Genomic DNA, 20,034 nt, shown 5'->3' with positions numbered 1-20,034 from the left:
AACAGAGGCCCTTCTTGGAGGCGATCCTGTAGGACACTGATGTAGGACCTAGGGCTCATGCGTGTGTAGGAACAGCCCTGCCCTGGGGGGGATGTATATATATCCCAGTGTCTATATACTAGGGTAGCCAGAAGGGGGTTTTAAGCGGAAGCTACTTAAGTATGCTCCATACCCACTGTGGGGCTTGAACTCAGGACCTTGAGATCCAGAGTCCCACGCTCTACCGACTGAGCCAGGCCAGGCACCCCGCCGTAAGTGGAAGCTATTGGCCGCTTGGCTTGGAGCCTGTTTCCCAGTGGCAGGGGCTCTGGCCCAGGGCCCCCCTCGGGACCCCCCCTCACAGTGGCGTTCTGAGGTGTGATGTTTGGACTGGCTGTCCTGAGCACACGGTGCCCTAGTGTGCAGCGACCGTCCCTTCCTGGGCCCGGCGCCCCCAGAGAGCAGCATGCGGCAGGGCTGTTACAAAGGCGTTTAGTTTATTTTCCTCAGTGTCACTGATATTCTCATGGTTCACATTTCCCAGTGCGGCTCCTCTCCTTACAGTAGTTAATGTGCAATCTCACTTACGGGCCCGGGGAGTGGGGGGTCGGCCCAGGGCGGGGAGGGCGTTGGCACTTCACACGGACAGGGCGGGCGGTCTGTCCTGCGTGAAAGAGGCGGGTGAGTGGGCGGCCGGGGGAGGCGGAGGGGGGGGCCCACAGTCTTTTTTTTTTTTTGCGTTGGTTGGTGATTCTCCATTCGTGCTCCTCCCTGGGCTGCCCGGGGTGGGGGGGACCATGCAGCTCAGAGCAGGGCAGGGCAGGGGAGGGAGAGAAGGAAAAGCAGCAGGCCGCCCAGGAGGTGGGGAGGGCAGGGCGGGAGGGGCGCAGGGGTGGCTCCTGGGGTAAGGCACAACCCTGTCTTTGGCTCTCCTGGTGAGGAGTTTCCTCCCCGGCACCCCTGCCCAGCCCCCCACCCCCCAACACGGTCCCGGGAGCCAGGGGCACCTCCTGGGGTCCCTGAAACGAGGGGCTCTGCCACCCAACCCAGTGCTGCAGGGGCTTGGAGGAGGGACAGGGGCAAGCCCCACCCGAGGACAAGGCAGGGAGGGGCTGGGCAGGGGCCTGTCCAGGACAAAGGGGTGGGGAGGGAGAAGACCCCAGTCCCAGAGAGCTGGCCCCTGCTAAGGCCTGGAAGGAGGGGAGCGCCTGGGGACTCCTTCCTTGTGGGGTCTGGCTGGAGCCCCAGCCCGCCCCTTGGCCTCGGCCGGCCCGGCAGCTTGCCAAGTGACCAGGATATTGTGCTTTGGGATAGATGCTGGGGTGGGATGTCAAAGCCAGGACAAGGGCGTGGGGGAGGTGCGACTAAGGTGCTTGTGCTTTAGCTGGGGCGTCGACTCCCCCCATACACTGGGCCGGCTGAGGGCTAAGGTGCAGGGGCCAGGCCAGGAAAGTGGGATGCCAGGACCCCAGCCAGACCAGACGCCCCCCCCACCCCCACAAAAAGATGTCAGGAGGGGACCCCTTCACAGACTGGTGGGGGCTGCTGGAGGGGGTGGGGGAGACCTCTGAGTCAGATTCCAAGGGTTGGGGCTGACCCCCACCCCACCTCCCACAATCCCCCTGCCTCTGGAGAGGCTGCCGGAAGCAGTGGGCTGGTCAGATTGGGGAGAATGCGGCGAGAGGCAGTGGGGACAGGGCTAGAGGGAAAGGTGAAATTGTAAAGGACACCCAGTGTGGGGGGACAGGGAGTAAAAAAAAGAACCCTCCACAGAGTTCACATGTAAAACTCAAAAAAACACAACCCCCTCGCACTGGGCGAGGACAGAAAGAGGAATGGTTAGAGAAAATTCTGCAAACTGCTAACAATGGAAGTGGGCCCTGCCTTGTCCCCAGAAGCTGGGCTCAGCCAAGAGGCCAAGGCCAGGGCCCCCCCCCCCTTCAAATGGAGCCCCGCTGGGGAACAGAGGAGCAAGGGGGGAGCTGGTCAGACCCACAGGAGCCTGAGCAGAGGCCTGGCCGGGTCCCCACCTCAGAAATGCGCACCCACACTCCACACTCACGCACGCACGCATTCAGCCTGCCCCCATCCCCCACCCCGTCCTGCCTGCCGCGTCCCCCGGGGACTGAAGGGGACATCAGACAGTCCCGTTGGTTTGAAAAATAAAAGGAATCTTATACTTCAATATTTCATTAGCTAAAAAAATGCTTTAAAAAGTATGTACAGGGGGTGGGGGCAGCGTGGGATGTGGGGGTGGGGGGGGGAGGGCAGCAGCCCCCCAGCCTGCTCCCCTGGCTGCTAGCCCTGGCCCTACTGCCTCGCATATCCATTTGTTTAAAAGCAAAACTTCTACACACACACACACACACACACACACACACACACACACACACACACACACACTTCTGTGAGCCCAGGAAACCTGTCGTTCTATTCGCAGAGACCCTCAGTCTTTCCCCAAGAGCCTCCCACTCGGGACCTGCCCCACTCAGGCCCCAGGGGAAAAGTGGGGGCAACAGAGGTGGGCACAGGGTGGGGAGAGAGAGGGGCGCCGGGCCCGCCACTGCCCACCACCTTAGATCAGTTGTGAAGTTTCTCTGAGCCTCAGTTTCCTCAGCTGTGAAACGGGCAGTCCCCTCAGCCTCGCCTACCCCAGCCCCCAGGCGCAGGGACAGACGAGGGAGACAGGAAGGCGCTTTTGGAAACATGGAAGCACTGGGAGGTGGTGGCAGGAGGGGTCCTGAGAACCCTGGGGCCCCCGCAAGTCCCAAGAGGTTGCAGCAAGGAGCCCAGGGCCTGGGGAGGGAGCCTTCCTGAGCCCCCCAGGCCGGCCCCTCCCCGCCTGGCCTGGCGAGTGGGGAGACCACTGCTAGGGGTTAGGAGAGGGGGAGCAGGAGCCCCCCTGACGGCGCCCGAGTGTGCTAGGGAAGGCAGTGCAGAGCTCGCACCGGCCGCTGCCCTCTCCCAGCCCGCTCGGATTGGGGTCAGAGAGTGGGACGGGGAGGCAGAGGGGCTGGGAGCATGCAGCGCCCCCCGCGGGTCCTGGGGAGGGACAGACAGTAGCTCGTGACCAAGATGGTAGGTGGGCGTGATGGGGGGGGGCGGGGGGGGGGAGGGAGTGTGACGGCCCCGCGGGGAGGGTCCGGTGGTAGTTACTGGAGGGCCTCGGCCGAGGGGCCGGCCTCGCCGTCGTGGCTGGCCGTCTCGAAGCTGTGCTCCACGCCCATCATGTCCGGCTCGATCTTGCCCGTGTCGCTGATGAAGGTGGTGTAGGCATCGCCCTCCGCCATGAGCACCTTGAGTTTGGGAATCCAGCTTTTCCGCACGACGCGGCGGGCGTTGGTGCACATGTCGGCTGCGATGGCGTTCATCTCACTCTCCTTGAAGTTGGGAGCAAAGTTCTGGCAGTAGTCTGCGAGGGCACAGACAGAGCGGGGCTCAGGCAGAGTGCGGCCCCGGCCGCTCACACTGCCAGCAGCCACGCGGCCACGCTGCTCCTTGCTTCCCAAACACACGCCCAGGGCAGCCCCGAACCCCCCCCAGAGGTGGCGGAACGGAGGAACTCGCGAGCCACGACGTCAGTCGACCCCATGCCTGACTGGGCTCGGCCGTGTGTGGGGTTTGAGAGGACGGCCCGGGGCTCTTGAAAAGTCTGGGTCATTTGCCAGAATTTAGGAACTGCGAGATTCCACACGAAAACCCGGACTTCTCTCCCGACAGCTGGCTGGGGCCTGGCTGCTGCACCGCTCCCATGACTCCCCGAGGACCCCTCCCCCCGCACTCCCACCCCCACAGCTGACACAGGCTGACCTTCAGTGCCCCCCGCCCCTCACTACGGGGAAATCTCTATCCAGTCACAGCCTTCTTCCCCACAGGCCTAGATCGAGCCTCAGAATCTTGACCCCAAACCCCACCCATCTGTCAGGGCCAACGCGGAAGAGGACCATCTGCCTGCCCTGGGCCCCACCCCTCCAGAGACTCACACTTGACAGCGTGAAGGACGCGACTATCCAGCGGTTTGCGGCTGGGGTTGTTGGAGGAAGAGCGGATGCCGGTGCCACAGCTGTTGGCCAGCGTGTTCCTGGGGTGGAGGGCACGGAGGAGGGGAGTCAGGCCGCCCGTGGCAGGGGGTATGGGGCGGCCCCCCTCCCCTCCAGCCGGGCTCTGCGAGGGCCTCACCGGTCAAAGAAGGAGGCCAGGAGGCGCCGCAGCAGGACCTTGTGCCGCGTGCCCGCGCTGACGTGGCAGTTCATGAGCTGTGCCCTCGTGATGTACACATTGGTGCCTGGAGTGGGGAGCAGGAGGGTGGCCGGGGGGCCCCAAACTGCCACGTTCCCCACTTGGCCGGGCCCCGGCCTGGGCCCGGCCAAGACGCTCCCTGACAACTCGCCCCGGCGTGGCCTCGTCAGCGGTCAGGCGAGGACAGATGGTGGTGCCGCTGTGCGCGGGGCACCTAGAACATGCCGGGCCCTGCTTGCACACGGGGGGCTTTTGCCCACACAACCACCTGGGCATCAAAAAGAACAGGCAGTGGAAGCTCACGCCAAGGCACCCTGCCTCCAAGAGCCGAGATGCTTAGCCACCGTATCAGGTAACCCCCAAACCACCCTAAGAAGCCGCTCATCCACCCGCGTGGCCAACAGTGCCGACCCACGATTATACCAGCCTCTGGGGCAGAAGCCTGGAGGCCGGCCTTTGGGACGAATCAACACCAAGGGGTGTCAGCTGCCCCAAGACACGGCCAGCGGTGGCGGCGGGGCTGGAGTCAGATCCCAAGTGTGGCTCCTAAACAGCGGGCCAGGGGCGCTGGCTCAGAGGGCGGACGTGGGCGAGGAAAGGGGGGTTCTGGGGAGGAAGTGACGCTGGCCCACCTGTCACCAGCTCCAGCTTCTCGGAGGGGTCCCCCTCGTCGTAGAGCTTGGGGTGGCAGCGGTTGCCGATCTGGTTGATGAGCTCGGCCGGGAGAGACGCCAGGTCTTGCCGCACCCGGATGCGATTCCGAGACTCGGGGGCCACCTGCTCAGGGAGGGCCTCCACCTTCTCGGCTTCGGGGGGCAGAGAGCAGCACGTGTCGGGGACGGGGTGGGGGCGGGGACTGGGGGCGGGGACTGGAGCGGGAGGGCAGGGCAGGCACCTCACCTGTCTGGCCGACGTTCATCATGCTGTACATGGTGTACATGTTGCAGATCTGCCGGTACTGCTCGTCCGTGCCCTCCTCGCCGGCATCCTCCTCCTCATCCTCCTCGTTGTGGTAGGAGCCGGGGCTGTCGCTGGTATAGGCACTCGAGGTGCCTGGGCTGGTCCGCTCTGACGTGCTGGGCCCGCTCACCACGCCCCCTGCCGCCGCCGCGGCCGCCGCCGCCGCGGCCGCCGCCCCCCCAGCCGGTTGCCCGGTGCCGGCCCCCGCCGCCGCCGCCGCCGCCGCCACGGCCACCCCGGCGGGCTGTGCCGCCGCCACCACCGGGGCCTGCTGGGGCGGCCGGTTGGCAGCCAGGTCTGGCGTGGAGAACTTGGCCATCTTGCGGCTGCCGTTGCCACCGCCACTGCCGCCGCTGTCCCACAGCCGCTTGGCCACGGGTGTGCACTGCACGGAGTCCGACTCCTGCTGCTCCGTCTTGACGCGGGACACGAGGGGCAGCGGGGTGCCACAGGCCGGCCAGCTGGACGTCTGGGCCACGGGGCTCTGGGGCTCGGACGATGGGGCCTCCTCGGCGTGCAGGCCCTGGGAGTCGCAGCTGGGGGAGCTCACCTTGAGGAAGAACTCGGTGCCCTTCTCCATGATCTCCTGGATCTGCAGGAAGCCGGCCGTGTACATGAGCAGGAACTGGTCCCCCACGTTCATGCTCAGCCGGCCTGTGTAGCAGAAGCTGAGGATCCGCTGGAAGGACTGGGGCTGCACGGCAGCCGGCAGCTCCACCACCGCGCTCCGGCTGCTGTTGAACAGGTCCCGGAAGTAGGAGCTGCTGGCGGCCAGCACGGCCCGGTGGGCCTTAAAGGCGTGGCCCTTGACCACCACGGACACGTCACAGTACAGGCCCTGCAGCCGCTGCTCGTTCAGACACTCCAGAATGCTGTTGCCGAAGTTCGGGATCTCCATCTGCAGGGTCTGGGCCATGGCGGCAGCTGTGCGGGGGCGGGGCGGGGGGGGGGGGGGACAGGGAGAGACAGACGGAGGGACGGGGTCAGGCAGCAGACTCAGCCCTCCTCTCCTCCTCTCGTGAACCTCACCTGCTGCAGGGAGGCACGTGGGAGCAGCATCCACAGGGTGGACTCGGCCGCGGTTGTGAGAATCACCGGGAGCCACCCACGCCTTCAGTCCCGGCACAGACTTGCCTCCATGACAGACTGTCAGATCAGTTATGTCAGCCACAGGCCCCGGGTGGGGGGGTGGGGGGGCGTGCTGGCCGTCCCTTGCAGACAGGAGGGCAAATGCACACTTACACGTATGTGCCTGAATTTGAAATGAGCGAACACGGTGAGCGTCTGTGAGCCTTAAGCATCACCAGCACGACACGCACAGATAGGGCAACCCCTAGCGAAGGGCACTGGCGTCAAAACACCAAGAGGCCAGGGCTGTCTGATTTTTCACACTGCGTCCACGGGGCTGAGCACGTGACCCCCAATCACCGTTTGATGAATGAATGAATAACCTACTCAAGAAACCCCGAAAGCGCGCGAGAACATCACTAGTCGTCAGGGTAACTACGCGAGCCCAAACCACAGTGAAACACCATTTCATACCAACGGGGCTGGATGGGATAAAAAAGACAGACAAGTGTTGGCAAGGATGAGATCGGAATCCTCCTACGCTGCTGGTGGGGATGCAAAATGGTGCAGTTGCTATGGAAAAAGTCTGGCAGCTCCTCAAATGATTAAACACGGAGTTACCATATGACCCAGCAATTCCATTCCTTAGAATTATACCCAAGAGAAACAAACACCTAGATCCACAGAAAGTCCTGTGCACCGTTCACAACCGCCAAAGAGGTGGAAACCCAAATGTCCGTCAACTGATGAGTGGATACATAAAACATGGTCCAGTCATACAACGGAATATTATTCAGCCATATAAAGGAACAAACATGGATACAGGCTATGATATGGGTGAACCTTGAAAACATTACGCTGAATGCAAGGCAGACAAAAGACCTGTGTATTATATGATTTTATGTATGGATGGGTTCTTTCATTTACTTATTTAGCTAAAAGATCAGAAGTAATCTCTACACCCAACGTGGGGCTCGAATCCACAAAATTGAGATCAAGAGTCACGGGCTCTGCTGACTGAGCCAGCCAGGCACTCTTACATGATCCCATGTATACAGAATCTCCAAAACAGGCAAATTCAGAGCTGGCAAGGTGGGGGGGTTGGTGAGCAGAAGAATGCAGTGTTTCTTCTTGCCATAATGTAAAATGGTCTAAAATTGTGGGGATGTGTGCACAACTCTGAATAAGCAATTGTGATCTTTGAATAACATAGGTCTGAACTGTGTGGGTCCACTTATACACAGAATTTCTTCAACACGGCTCAGTACCATAAATGTTATTTTCCCTGCCTTATGATTTTATTTTCTTTTAAGTAATCACTACGCCCAAGTAGTGGGGCTCAGACTCATGACCCAGAGATCAAGAGTCGCATGCTCCTCTGACAGAGCCAGCCAGGTGCCCCTTCCTGATGATTTTCTTAGTTAACATTTTTTTTTTCTCTAGCTTACTTTATCGTAAGAACACAGTAGGGGCGCCTAGGTGGCTTAGCCAGTTAAGCGTCCAACTTCAGCTCAGGTCATGATCTCCCGTTCATGGGTTTGAGCCCCCGCATCTGGTTCTGTGCTGACAGCTCAGAGCCTGGAGCCTGCTTTGGATTCTGTGTCTCCCTCTCTCTGTCTCTCTCTCAAAAATAAAGTGAACGCTTAAAAAAAAAAAAAAGAAAGAACATAGTATAGACTACTTATACAAAGTATGTGTTAATGGACTGTTTTCATTATCGGTAAGGCTTCCGGCCAACAGTAGGCTGTTAAGTTTTTGGGGAGTCAAAGATTATGCATGGGCTTTCGACTCTGCACATCCCCCCCCCCCATCTCAACTCGTTGTTCAAGGGTCACCTGTAGTGAAAACCATGGAGTTGTACACTTTAAATGAACTTCATGGTATGGGTATCTCAATAAAGCTCAAATAAAGAAATAAGAATCCACAGGACCGGTTTCTTCTGGGCAGAAGACATGAGAAACTTGCCACGAACACTCCTGAGTCTTGAATTTTGAACCTGGTGATCGTATTACACCTACTTACAAAAATAGGTAATATTTTAAAAGACGTAAAATGTGTGAAATCGTATCATACATGTCTAACTTGTGAAAATTAACCCCAAAGTGCTAGAGGGGGATAGAAATGCCAATTTAAGAAACTGTGGCCCTTCTCAGGGAGGCCCAGGCACCTCTCAAATGGGAACTTCTGCATCACAGCCGATTCCATCAGTGCACATGCCAGCACATTCCAACCCAGAACTGGTGGGGTGGGATGGGTATGTCCAGTACTCTAAGGGCACTCATAAAAGGGCACTGAAGGACAAGGCGGCTTTATAACTGTACCCATGGTAAAAGTGAGTCCCCTGCAATTCTATGGAATATAGAAGAGAGTGGTCCTGAATGGGCTGGGTGAGTATGAGAAGAGTCCAGCTGGTGAGAAGGAAGAAAGTCGGTGTGCAAAGGCCCTGGGGCAGGTACCAACTAGAGCCCCCAGCTGTTTCCCCTCATTCTCAGATTAGCTCGCCTGCTTCTTTCACATTTTTCATTCACTAGCAAGTCCATTCTGAGCTGCTTCCACGGGCTGAACCCTGGGACACAGTGGAACTGTGGTAACACCAGGTACCAAGAGGACAACAGAAGCAGCCATGCGCCCATGGGTAAGTCCTGGCTCTAGGACCAACTTGTTCCTGAAGGCAGGAACTCCAAATCTCTGCTTCTCCATTTGGAAACAGATGTTGGTTAAGGCCAACCCGATTGTGCAAGCTGCTACCTGTGGTGGACCCTGAGGGAGACACTGGCAGGCCCTGCCCCCCCCGGCACCCGGGCCACCAGAGAGCTGACAGTTGGTGTTGGTGACCTACAGGAGTTCTCTGAATCCTCTTAGCAAACCCACGGGGCTGATTTCATACTCCCAATTTTCAGACGGGAAAACTGAGGCCACGGGGGGATGGTACAAACAGTCTCAAGGTCATTGCTGAGTAAACAGTAGGGACAAGATTCAAATCAGGGTCTCTGTGGGCACTGACACTTGTGATTTCCCTTAGCTATGCCCTCTGCTTCCTTGTCCTCATCAAAATCACTGTCACCCCCAGGAAAAACAATTTAAGGCAATCCCGGGGGGAGACAGGGACAGGGACTCCACCGCCAGAAGGCAGCACCTTCCTTCAGGAGTTCAAACTCAATACCACACGGGCTAGGAGCTGGCCCTCTGTGTGTGGATAAGAGAAACTGAGGCACCAAGTGGAGGCAAAGGACGCAGCCCAGAGAGCCCGCTCCAGGGGCCTGGCACCCCCAACCCGATTCCCAAGGCTGCCAAAACGAAGCTACCCCAGGTACTGGGGCCCGAGTGACCAGAGCCAAGGGGGTCAAGGGTGAGGCTAGCTCCCTCAACAGGATCACTAGACCCCCAGTTGGGAAGGCTCTCACGGTAAGGGGAAGGACCAAGGCAGGAGAGGCCTGCAGTGGAGTCCAACCCCAGACCCTCCCCTCTGTGCCTTGGTTTGTTCATCTGCAAAATGGAGACTCACTCATCCAACCCACCCTGACAAACCGCAAGGCGCGAGGGACACAGCCCTAAAGGAGACTGGCTATTTCCACGTGCAGTTGTCTAGCGGGAAGACACCGGGAGGGACACATTTACCGCTGGGGTGAGTGTGTCAGAGGGGCTGGGCTGACTCTGGGGGTGAGGTGAAGACAGGGGGACAGAGGGCCACCAAGTCTCGGGCAGGAAGGAGTGAGGTGCAGTCAGAAGACCCCCAGGAGGCCAGCGGCGGCTTGAGGCGAGTGCAGGGGCAACAGGGCTGCCGGGAAAGGGGTGGGACGGGGGGCCCTGGTCTGGTGAGGGGAAGGGAGCAAGGGAGACACAGGCCCAACAAAAACAGGGGAGACGCTGAGGGCTGGGCCAGTGGTGGGGCAGGGGGCAGTGGGGCAGCCACAGACAGAGGATGGTCAGACTCAGGAGTGAGCGGCTAGGAGGGGGGAGCACCAAGGCGAGAGTAAATGGCTCCAGTCTGGGACGTGGCAGCTGCCGGGGGAGGTGCTGCATCCCAGGGCTGCAGGAGAAGTTCTGGGGGGTTCTCCTAACTGTGCTGGTGTGCCAGTTGCTGCTAAGGGCACAAGGACCGCCCGCTTCATAGGTGAGGGCTGAAGCGCGGCCCTGCCCCCTCACCGGGAACCGGCACCGGATGGCAGCTCAGCTCAGCTCGGGGAAAGCTCAGCAACGAGAGTGCTGAGGTCCCTGGGGTGACAGCGGGAACACACACAGGGAGGCGCTCCCAAAGGCGAGAACCAACCTGACACTCAGGCTGGGGTCCCCCAGGCCTTGTGAACCCCAGCCTCACAGCCCAGCACCCAGGGCTTTGACGCCTTAACCATTGGGCGGGGGGAGGCAATTAGTGCCAACGGCTCAACCAGTCAATGCCAGGAACCCCCTCCACGGTGCAGGGGAGGGGGGTGGCAGGGCTTGAGATGCAGAGACCCCGGGTGGCCTTGCTGTCCCTGCAAGGGCAGCGAAAGGCGAGGGCTTGGCTGGTTTTAGAAGCATAGGACAGGTCACCCCCAGGCTCCCCTCCTTCCCTCCCTGGGCAAATGCCCCAATCCAGTCCTTTGGACTCAGAAAGAACGGCTGTCCTGGCTCTCCCTGAAGCCCCTCAGCCACACTAGCCCTGTGAGGGGAGGGACCGTGGAGCACGACGGGCTCCCAGAAAACAGGTCTATAGTACCTGCTGCCTAGGCAGTGGTGATGGAGTCGAGTCGGGGGTTTCTAAACCATCCAGCAGTCCTGTCCCCGCCAAGCACACTGCATGGCTCTCCCACCCGCCCCAGGCGTCTGTCCCAGCTGTGCACCCTGCCAGGAGAACCCTTTTCCTCCCACTGCCCACATCTTCCTCTCCCACTGTTACCCCCTGGCTCTGAGAATTCTCCAGACTGGAGAAGATGCCCTTCTTCTGCACACTCTCCCCGGCTCCCACACGCAGCGCCCTAACGCTTACCTCTGAGAAAACTAAATCCCACTCGACTAGAGACTCCTTAAGGGCAGAAGACCTCACAATGTGGCATATTAGCCTGCCCATCTTCTGGGGTCCCCAGACTCCCCTCGAAGGAAGGGGCGGCTCCCAGCCCTATGCAGGGCCAAAGGGACCCTCCCAGCATCGCTAGTGTCGTGGCCCCAAACACGAGCAGGTCTCCCAGTGAGATGCAAGGGCCCAGCACTCCGTTTCCATGACCTCCCAAGTCACTCAACAAATATTTGCCCAGCGCCTGCCTGGGGCGTGAAGTGCCTGGGAGCCCGGGGCAGGCCATGAGCGAGACAAGGCCTGCCTCCAGGGCTCATGGTCCAACAGGGAACGTGGTCTTACATCCAAGTTCCACAGATCAACGTGCCGCATGTGTGGGCCTCTAACATTACAGCTGACATACTGGAGCGGGGACGGGGGGTGGGGGGGCAGATATGACGAGGCAGTGGTGGAATGGGAGCATAGCCCTCAACGTACAGGGAGACCATGCAGAGTCCTGAGAGAGAAGCAGGCACAGTCCTTCCAGAAAGTGAAGGTAAATGAAGGCTGGTGCTGGGCCCAATCCTTGGTTAGTTTCTCTCTTCCCAGGGATTGAACCCAGACCGAGGGCTCTGCTCTGGACCCAACTGTGCCTCCTCGCCCCAATTCATGGGTTGAACTCTTGCCCCCCAACACGTCTGTATTTGGAGATACAGTCTTTAGGAGGTAATTAAGATTCAACAAGGGCCTGAGAGTGGGGGCCCTGATCTGCTAGGACCAGTGAGTCTTGGAGAAGGGAGAGATTTCTCTCTCTGTAAGGACACACACCAAGGCCGTGTGGGCACATCTGGTCTTGAACTTCCAGGCTCCAGAAGTGGGAGCCATGTCTGTTGTTTCGGCCACCCCGTCTCCGGCATGTTGTTAGGGCAAGCTGGCTCAAGACAGGCTTGAGGTAGCACCCTCTCGCCTACAACTCCCCCGTGGAGCCCCTGTCCTGGGCTTCCTATGGGTGCCAGACGTGTATATGTCCCAAATACTAACTCGACGTGCCTGCGGCCAAACCCCTCCCCACACCCCCAAGTCCACCGGCCAAAGCTCTCACCAGCTCCAGCCTTCCTTGCTCAGGCCAACACCCTGATCTGACCCCCAAACTCTTTCAAAACCTGTTCTCACCACCTGCTCTTGGGACTTCCTAGAATGCTGTCCCCGAGATGGCCACAGCTCATCACACCTGCCCAGTCACTTATCTCAAACTCCCAAAGACAGAACCTCTCCCAACCCCAATTCCTTCGCTTCTCCTGCTTGATTTTTCCTCCTTGGTGCTTCCTACCATCTAGCTAGCTAGATGCGGCCTTGGCTTTGTGTCAGTTCCACCAGGGCAAGGTGCCTGCCTATCCGGTTTATACTGCAGTGCTCGCTGCCCCCTAGGACCAGACAGGTACACAGTGGGTGCTCAATAGTTGTTTGTGGAATGAAAAATTATTTCCGTTACTTCCAACCTAACTCCCCTTTTTGTTCCACACGAATGTGACCCAAACAGGGTGGGAGCCCCCAGGGCCAGTGTAGAGGGTGCCGCGCAGACCGGTGCCCCCCTCGGGCAGCCGCACCAGGCGGGTGGCCTGCAGTCAGGGTCCCGCTCTGAGCTCAGTGTCACCGCATTTCGGATTCCCACCAACTGTTCAACTACTGCCTGATCATGCCGGGGGTGCGGCAGGCTTGAACTGCAAGCGCTTGGGGGGCAGGGCGATTCCTGGGAGTGGAAACTGGCAGGGATTTGGAAAGGGAAGCTAGGGGTACAGATGTGCGCCATCACCAGGGACGGACCGTCCGTCTTTCCGGCTGACTTTCCAGGGAAGCTGTGAGCTGCCCGATGTAGTGCAAGCCAGTTCAGGGAAACCACCAGCCCCAAGTGAAAGGACCAGAGGCCCTTGGAAAGCCCCACAGGACTTCAAGCGGCTCAGCAGGAGGTCAGAGTAAGGTGGGGGGAGGGGATATACCCCCAGGCTGCCAGAGCAGCCTTCCTGGCCCAGAGCCATTCTGACCCTCAGTAGGCGCCAACTGCAAAGCAGCTGAGGCAAACATTTGCTAATGAAGAACAAAGTGTTACCTGACTGTACAGATCTCTACTGCTGGCATTTAAAAAAAAAAAAAAAAAAAGGACTTTATTATTATTTTTTTAGTAATCCCTACACCCAACATGGGGCTTGAACTCACAACCCCAAGATGAAGAGTCGCAGGCTTTTCCGACTGAGCCAGCGAGGCACCCCCCCTACTGTTGGCATTTTTAAAGTAGGTGCACATCCCCCCCCCCCAAAAAAGTGGCCACGATATCCACAGTGGGTGACAGGATTGTGACAGGGCATTAGCTGGCAAGTAGCATTTACATTGCCCCTACTGTGCACCTGCACAGGGCAAGGGCTCTGTTACACTTCTCTGGTTTCTGAGGAAGAAACAACTCTTCCCGCCATTTTCCGGGCGTAGAGAGCAAGGCCCAGAATTGCGCCCAGGCCCTCTGGCTCCTGTCCCAGAATCGGAGGTAACAGTGGCTGAGGCTTCCTCGCCACGGCTGGCCCATGCCAAGCTCGTCCCCCACGTGGTCCCATCGCTCCCCGAGGCACGCAGGCCACCGTGACTAGACCCATCCCACGGATGGGAAAACTGGGGCTCAGAGAGGCCAGAGCTGGGGCTCTTTATCTTCACTGGGTATGTCTTCTCCACAAATGGGATCTCGGGTGCCCTCTGAGGGCCAGGCTGCGCGCCGTTCCTGCCTCCCCTACGGGAGGCCCTCTCCTTTGCCCAGCCTCCCCCAGCTACTCCCTCCCCTTCCCCGCTGCCACCTCTGGGAAATGAGCAGTCCAGTCCCACGCTGGCCCCAGGGTCTCCCTCTCTCCTCCCACTCTCCCTTCCTCCGCCCACAGCAGCAGCCCTACCCCCCACCCCAAGCCCACCTTTCGGAGTTACACCCTAATCCCTGTGTGCCTTCAAACTTGAAGGAGGAGGTGGTGGCAGGCACACAAAGGGTCGTGGAGGGAGTGTCACATGCTAAGGCCCTGAGGTGACGCTGGTGTGGCTAAGGCAGGAGGCCTGGAGGGCTGGAGGGCAGGTGGTTCCTGGGAAGGGGCCTGTCGAAACGGGCTTGGAAGGCGACGCAGGACCTTGGCAGGGCTTACGAATACGAATCTTGTTATTTTACACAAAGCGCAAAGCTTCCTGCTTAGAATTGTGCTTCCTTTCCTCTACACCGCCAGAAAACATCTCCCTGTAGCGGCGCTGACAGCCTGACATCAGTCTGCCCAACTCGAAAAGGGGCTAACAGCAGCAGCCACCTCCCGCGGCCATTTCAAGGACTGAACCAGCAAGCAATGCAGGCAGACTGCTGCTTACCCTGAGTCCGGGACCCGGTAACACCAGCTGTTATTAGCCACGTCCCCTCTGTTCCTCCCCCTAAGCCCCTCGCAGGGCTGTAAGGTCTCTGACAGCAGCGGCCACATCCTACACCCCCAGAACCTTATGCCATTTCACGATTAATCGAGCAGTACTTGCTGAGGGCTCCCTCCCTGCCCCAGTGCCTTCCCAGCATCATCAAACACCCCAGACACCAATCTCTGTGCTCCTCATGGTAACAACACAGCGAGGATGCCCCGACCTTGTGGCCACTGGGACCAGATCACTCTTTGGCGGGGGGGATGGACGCACCACCCTATACATTACGTACGATGTTGAGCAGCATCCCGGACCTCTACGCTCACTAGAGGCCAGTACCAGCCCCAGCTGTGACCACCAAACCTGTCTCCAGACATTTCCCAGACACCCCTTAAGAGGAGGCGGAATCATTCCTCATTGAGAACCACTGGCGCACAGACATGCCTGCTTGTCCCCACTCATCAGAGGGGGACACAGGAGGTGCCCGAGGTCGCAACCTTCGCCCAGGGTCTCGTGGCTGAGGAGGATGGCGCTGAGGGAATCCGACTCTCCACGAGACCGTGGTTGCTCACCTTCAGCCACCCTCCGCCTAATTCAGAAAAGAGCCACAGTCCTCACAGGGGGCCCTCGGGTCTCGAAGGATGCTGAGACCTTCACCAAAGGAGGCAGCACAGGAGAGATGGGACGATGACCACAGGCAGGCACTGGGCACAGCCTCTAACAGCCAGCCACCAGACCGGATTCGCTTCACTGCAGCTGCAAGCCGCAGCTCAGAGGGCTCTCCAGGGGGGACCCAGAGAGCAGAGGCAGGGAGACGGGCCTCCCCCGCACACCCCTGCTAGGCACAACGCGCGCCGAGGGCCTGGGGAAGGAGGAAAGGGATCGGGGTGATGAGGAGCCGGGAGGACCCCAAGAGGGAGCACAGGCTGTTCAAGCAGCGCCGCCTCGTCTTCAAGCCCAGGGGGGCTCGTCATCGCCTCAAACACAGGCTCCCTTCTCCACCAACCTGCTCTGGCACGGACACTGATGAACTCCGAGTCAACCTGGCCGGACCCACCCCCAACCCTCTTCAAACCCGCGCCTGCAGGCTGACCCCAACGACAGATCCTGCAAGACTGACAAAAACTCAGCTGTCCTCACAGCCTTGCTCGCTGGGGCTCCCCACTGGCTGGCCAGACTTTAAAAGGCCTGGAGGCAGGCCAAGGGGTCTGGACTTTCATCTGGGGGCAGCGGGGAGATCCAGGAGACCCTGCGACCCGGGTGCCTTTCTGTAAATGGCACTAAGGGTCTTCATTTCCACACTGGGGTCACCCCCCTCACTCCTTCCCTCACGAGGACAAGATATTTAGAGTACTTAGCAGGAGGCTGGCACATGCTCAATAAAGGCTTTCAATGTGCTGTCCCCTCTGCCCAGAACATTCGCTCCTCCCCTGCCCCAGCTTCCCTCACCAGGCCGATTTCTTCTTATTCAGGGCTCAGCTCTCCCACAAGCCGTGCCTGACCACCCAATTTGAAATTCTCCACTGTCCCCCCACCCCCCCCCCCACCGGATCTGTTATTCAAGGCTGTTCCCCCACCCCCACCCCTAGCAGGCAGTCGACACCCTAGTGAAATAAAACTGTCCCAAGGGTCCCCTTACTTGCTGTACTTGCTATTTTGGCCTCCTCTGGCACCCCAGGTCTGTGTGCCCCGAAGTCCGCACAGCAAAGCAGCCTTTGAGCACCTTCTCCTCTAACTCCAGAGGCAGCTCAGAGCCACTGCCCTCCTCTGCCATCCACACACCACGGCCAGCCCCCACCAGTCGCTGGCCCCATTCCAGCCATGTGACCAGAGGTAGCCACCCCCGGCCTCAGTACCCAGCCCTGAGCCCCAGTCTGTGCCACAGCAGCCAGCCTCGGCCCAACCAGACAGGGAAAAGGCACCTTTAAGTGGGGCTGCTGGCCCAGCTCCTCCCGCTCCCAGAACCAGGAGGCTAGCCAGGGAGAGGAGGGCAGGGCCCAGGTGGGATGGGTTCGAGGAACTACAGGCCGACTGGGGGAAGGCAGGGAAGGAGGGTGACAGCCCATCATTAAGCCCAGGCCCAGCTGATAACCACTCGACCCAGCAGTTTGTGGCTCTTGCCTCAGGTGTGGAAGATCCCAGAACACACTGGTAACAATTAGCCCAGGGAGAGCAACGAACGCTGTGGACGTCTGACCGGGAACCAAAGAGGGGGAAAAAGACAAACCAGGCAAGCAGAGCACGATGCAGCTCTGGAGCCAGGCTTCGTCCTCGAAACCGCCTCCCCGAGCCAGCCCACAGTTCCGTGACCTCTGGGCTCCCAGAAGGGAGTCGGGGGATGAGGTGTGACCAGGCCCCTGAGAAAGACGCTTCCACTCTTCCCGCCCCTGGAACGCCAGGAAAACTCTGTCCGCAAGGGCACGGATCCATTCCTTGGGAGGGCCAAGAGGAAACGCCCGGGCACAGAAGCCCCGCCAGGGAATCCCAACAGCGGAGCTCCTCCAGCCATGCCCCTCAAAAGCCAGCTGGGGAGACTGTGGGTTTGAGCCGAGGGCCCGTCAGTCCCAATCTGCCACTGTCTAGCTGTGTGGCCTGGAGCAAGCCACCCGAAGCCTGAGCTTCCTCCCATCATGGAGAAGGCGGAAGCGGATCCAGGGGTGGGCCGGCAACCAACGAGCTCATCCCCCCAGAGGGCACCTCACAGGCCAAGAGGCCCAAAGGCCTGGGCCAGGGTGGAGACACCAGACTTGGTGTCATCACGAGCCTCCAAGACACGATGAACAGAGCTGTATACGCTCCCCTCCCAGTCCTTCACCCCTGGGGAGCTGGTGCCTGGGAGGCCATGGTATAAGATGGTGGGTGGCCGCGAGGTCCCATCGCCTGGGCTGGAGCCCCGAGGCTCTGCTCACAAAAAGTGGGGAAAGAATCTAGCACCCCAGGATACTCAGGTAAGGGCAGCTGGGCGGCCTCCCAGCAGATAAACATGCCCAGCTAGGTGTTGCGGACTTTCCCAAGCTCTCCACGCAAACACCCACCCGGTGGGCCAGCGCTTTGGAAGAGCCAGCAGAGGCTTGCTCCAAGGGTAGGTCGGGGACCCAGAGCCCGAGAGGGACGAGGAAAAGAGGACACAGCCCAGGTCTGGCCCGGAGCGAACACCTGGTGGGGGAAGGGGTGGCATGTACCTTTGGATCGCACTAGTTTCTCGGGACGCCCCGTGTCTCCACTAGCCGAGCCCAAAGGCGCTGTCCCCCCCCCCCCCCTTCTCCCGATCTCCTACAGTAGTTCCTCAACCTACCTGATGGCCCCCGGATCTGGCCTTCCCCCCGCCCCGCGCATCTCTCCAAGCCCTAACCTCATATGACCCCTGCAAACATCTCTGGGATCTCCTATCCGCCCCCACCCGAACTAACTCCGCCCACACCCACCCTGCCCCACTTCCTGGGCTTCTCCTCAGCCGCCCCCAGGCCTGTAACCTGACCCACCCACCTCCTCCGGCGCCCGGACACTACCTGCAGGTCGGCCCCTCCCCGCCCCCCCCCCCTCTGGGCCCTTTCCCTCCGGCCGCGCCGCTCTCCCTCCTCCCCCCACTCGGCCGGCCCAAAGCCCGACTCCTCCCCCCTCTCCCCCCCCCCCCCCCCGCCCCGGCCTCCCCGGACGCCTCCTCACTTTTCTTCCTCTGGCCTTCCAACTTCCCGGGCCTCCGACACCTGCCCGGGCCCAGCTCCGAGCCCCCAGTCGCCGAGAGTGAAGGGGGGGGGGGGGTTGGTCTGGGCCCGATCCCGCCACCCCCAAGCCCCACGGCCCAGCCCGGGACTGGACACTCAAGGCCGCTCGTGAGGGCCGGGCCTCTCCGCACTCGCCGGCCCGGGCAGAGTGCAGGCTGCGGACCCGGTTCCTTTTCTGTCGGAGGAGGCCCCCCCGGCCCTCCCCGCTCAGCCCTCAGCCGGCCCTCGGATGCCCTCGGGCCGCCCCGGAGAGAGGAGGCCGGAACCGGGCCTGGGGCGGGCCGCCTCACCTGCGCCGTGGCCGCGCTCCGGGGGCTCCCAGCGGGCTCCGCAGCGGCGGCTGGGGCCGGGCCTGGGCCCGGGGCGCGCCCCCCTGCGCCGGGGCCTCGGCCTCCGCCTCCGCGGCCTCCGCGGCCTCCGCCTCAGCAGCAGCGGCAGCCGCGGCGGCCATTCATTGTGGGCCAGGCCGCCCCAGCCGAGCGCCGAGCGAGCGCAAGCCGCGCCGCCGCCGCAACCCGGCCGGGGAGGAGCGGCCGCGGCCCCGCCCCCTGCCCGCCTCCGGCCCCGCCCCCGAGACGAGGCCAGCTGAGCGCCGAGCGCGCCCCTTCTCACCTCGGTTTTCTCCCTTCGCCCCTCAGGGTCCCCCGCCTGTTCCTTGATCTGCCGGAGAATTCGACTCCCGACCCTGCCACTTCCTAGTTCCGCGACCTTGGACAAGTCTCTTCGCCTTTTCGATCATTCGTTTCCTGTAAAACGAAAACAACAATGACTTCTATTTATTGTGCCTGGCACTGTTTTAGGCACTTAATGGGCATTATCTCGTTTAAACGCCACAGTAACATTTTTAAGTAGAAATGACTACACACTTATACACCCTTCATAGAAAGAGAGGCACACAGAAATGAAAAATACCTGCTGAAGATTACCAGCAAGTACGTGATGGAGGGTGCCAGGATTCAAACCCAGAATCAAGAATCGACGATGAAATTAATGCTTTCATGGTTATGCCACACCTGATTCTGTTCTAAGCATTTAACCTGCACTAAGTCGTTTAAAACTCACCACAACACAATAACGAACGTTAAAAAGTTATGTCCATTTTGCAAATGGGCAAACTTAAGCATAGATGGAGACAAGAACAAGTAGCAAGGCTAGCTGGGACTGGAATCCAGGCAGTGCAGGCAACTATGCTCCCCTCCCGTCCTACACAGTTAGAACCTCCTGAGAACTTACTACGTAAGAGGGGATGCTTTGCACACTTTCCAGGCATTCTGTCCCTTAATTTTTGCTCTATATTGGAAGTTAGCATTCCTATTTAGCAGGTAAGGAAAGTGAAGCCCAGAGAGTTTAAGTAACTTGCCAAGACCATGTGATAGGACTGGGATTCAAACTCAGTAAATCTGATTTCAGAGCCTTAATTATTCCTGCAGAGTGCCCTGAAATAATGTGCTTACAGCACTCAGTGCACAGAAGCCGATCAGTAGATGTTGAATTTCTCCGCTTACCGCCCCTTTTCTGAGCCTCACCTTCCTCATCCGTGAAATGGGGCGAGTGATGCGTCCCTTCCCAGGGGAGCCGACGTGATTAAGGCTATCCACACTACACTTTCCGAGCTTTCCGCCGTACATTTTGATCCCGGCCACCCACTGTAGGTAGCATCACTGACTG

General features: G+C 59.9%; 1 protein-coding gene across 3 annotated transcripts; it reads right to left on the bottom strand.

Annotated features, from left to right (window-relative positions):
• Nucleotides 1-457: 457 nt before the first annotated feature.
• On the bottom strand, nucleotides 458-19,988 carry NACC1 (nucleus accumbens associated 1). 3 transcript variants are annotated; one of them, XM_042978319.1, is made up of 8 exons: nucleotides 19,893-19,988; nucleotides 18,979-19,112; nucleotides 5,119-6,102; nucleotides 4,851-5,024; nucleotides 4,159-4,264; nucleotides 3,963-4,060; nucleotides 3,136-3,391; nucleotides 458-643 (listed from the first exon to the last, which is right to left on the bottom strand). In XM_042978319.1, exons 3-8 carry the CDS (start codon nucleotides 6,092-6,094, stop codon nucleotides 547-549), a joined length of 1,707 nt encoding a protein of 568 aa, XP_042834253.1. In that variant the 5' UTR covers nucleotides 6,095-6,102; nucleotides 18,979-19,112; nucleotides 19,893-19,988; the 3' UTR covers nucleotides 458-546. The 3 variants fall into 3 exon arrangements, with proteins under 3 accessions (XP_042834253.1, XP_042834254.1, XP_042834255.1); XM_042978320.1 differs by lacking the exons at nucleotides 18,979-19,112; nucleotides 19,893-19,988 and adding an exon at nucleotides 18,657-18,723; XM_042978321.1 differs by lacking the exon at nucleotides 458-643 and having other exon boundaries at nucleotides 3,132-3,391.
• Nucleotides 19,989-20,034: the final 46 nt, after the last annotated feature.

Source organism: Panthera tigris, chromosome A2 (genome assembly GCF_018350195.1).
Source record: "Panthera tigris isolate Pti1 chromosome A2, P.tigris_Pti1_mat1.1, whole genome shotgun sequence".
In the NCBI taxonomy this organism is placed as follows: domain Eukaryota; kingdom Metazoa; phylum Chordata; class Mammalia; order Carnivora; family Felidae; genus Panthera; species Panthera tigris.
This window is presented reverse-complemented; position numbering and strand designations above follow the sequence as displayed.